General features: G+C 51.2%; 1 protein-coding gene across 2 annotated transcripts in view; it reads right to left on the bottom strand.

The window, feature by feature from the left end:
• LOC105525291 (succinate dehydrogenase [ubiquinone] flavoprotein subunit, mitochondrial-like) overlaps positions 1-1,813 on the bottom strand; it is a 19,055-nt gene that overhangs the window by 7,601 nt on the left and 9,641 nt on the right. The window contains exons 3-4 of one of the 2 annotated variants that reach the window (XM_011960863.1): positions 949-1,060; positions 585-715 (exon numbers count right to left, since the gene is read on the bottom strand). In XM_011960863.1, coding sequence (XP_011816253.1) covers positions 585-715; positions 949-1,060 — 243 coding nt within the window. Of the gene's footprint in view, positions 1-267; positions 716-948; positions 1,061-1,813 lie in introns of those variants that run through there. The other variant, XM_011960862.1, reaches the window with a different exon arrangement.

The following is a 1,813-nucleotide window of genomic DNA, read 5'->3' as shown; positions in this document are numbered from 1 at the left end:
ATGTGGTTTATCCTGAACTTGCATTTGTGCCCCAAGCTTCCCTTTCCGTGTTTTTTTGCTATTGTATGTGAAAAACTCTTACCAGGCAGAATCCAACATGTGTGCTCTGCACAAAAATCAGTTCACCTGAAGAACAAGTGACCACAGGGCAGGCTCTATAATACCTTTTCCAAACCACAGGGCAGGTCTGAAACGGTGGCTTACTCGTTATTTAATCAACTGGCATTTCCTCCTTAGGGCAGGTTTGAAATGGTGGCTTATTCATTATTTAATAAACTGGCATTTATTTCCTGGTCATGCCACTCTGGCTGCACTTCTAACCTTGGCCTTCTAACAGCAAAGCACATTGGCTTGGAGATGCCACTGCTGGCATCAGTAGACGCTGACCCAAAGCAAGGAGAAGGTCACAGTGATCCAGAGGATGGCGGGAACCCAGGGATCCAAGTTACCACGGGGAAAAAGGCATTTTTTGGATTTACTTTTGGGGAAATGAAATAAAATGCAGAGAAAATGCAGGGGTGGGGCTGAGTCCCACCAGGTGGGAGGAAAAGGCAGGTGCAGGTGGGTGTGGCGAGAAGGCGCACCTTGTAGTCTTCCCTGGCGTGTGCGCCCCGTGACTCCTTCCGCGCCTCTGCTCCGTAGATGGTCTGCAGCGCACACAGCATCAGGTTCTGCAGCTCCAGGGTCTCCACCAGGTCCGTGTTCCAGACCATTCCTGGGGACACAAAAAGTTCCATCAGGGGCAGGCGGGACCCAGTCACATGGGCCTTCTGAGCTGTCAGCCTGGGCCTGCTAGTCCGTGGAGCCACTGGTTGTGGCTTTATAGCTGTGGGCCAGGACCCACCCGGACAGCAAGCATGGAACTAAGTCAGCACTGATGGGACAGGCACAGCCCACCCTGCAGAGGGCAGGGCCCAACTCCGTACAAAGAGCCCGCTGTCTGCTCACCCCGGTCAAACGTCTTCAGGTGCTTCAGGTCTCCGTAGAGCTTGCTGATTTTCCCACAACCTTCTTGCAACACGCTTCCCACACGGAACACAGCAGCATGATTTTGCATTGACTGTGGCACAAAATATTATTTGTAAACTTTTAATCCATACAAGTAGCCACATCAAGAACTGCTTAACTTTTAGACTTAACTGTTGTTTTGCATTTCAGTTGAAAGTTACCTAAATTAAACAGAAAAATTAGGAAATTCAGACTATGAGTTTATTACTCTGAACTTAAAAATGAAGTTGTGACTAAAGCTTCTGAACAGATGTTTCTATTACATACACATCTTAGACCCAGACACATCCTTTCCAGTGGGATACAGCCAGGGTCCAGGACTCCAAGCAGACTGCCTGTGAGGCACCACGTTCCACATGGCTCCGCAGCCAAGCAGGCAACGCTGCCTCCCCACACCCCTGGAGGGGCTCCTGACGTGGGGTCTGGTGGTGAACGTGACACAGGCCAGCAGCCCTGTGGTGACACACACTAGGGGGAGCTGAGCAGAGTCCTGGTGATGGTGGGGTTGGAGCGGAAGGTCTTCAGTGAGAGGGAGGGGCGTGGGTGGCTGGGGCCCTTGGCCCATCTGGCTACTGTCTTCTGCCTATTTTGTAGAAGCTTCTTGTACACTGACTTCCTTCGTAGTTTTACGGTGGCAAGAAACGTGCCATGCAGTGGACCTGAAGTTTACTGTAGGTGTGCTGGGAACCGGGCGTCAGCTTTTGCTTCCTGTGGGACAGAGAGGCAAAACCTCCGTGATCCTTCCTCCTCCTTGCTTCTCCCTCTAACTCTGCTTTGCTCTACTGACCCTAATTGTCTCTTCCTC

Source organism: Colobus angolensis, unplaced genomic scaffold, assembly GCF_000951035.1.
Source record: "Colobus angolensis palliatus isolate OR3802 unplaced genomic scaffold, Cang.pa_1.0 Scaffold528, whole genome shotgun sequence".
In the NCBI taxonomy this organism is placed as follows: Eukaryota; Metazoa; Chordata; class Mammalia; order Primates; family Cercopithecidae; genus Colobus; species Colobus angolensis.
This window is presented reverse-complemented; position numbering and strand designations above follow the sequence as displayed.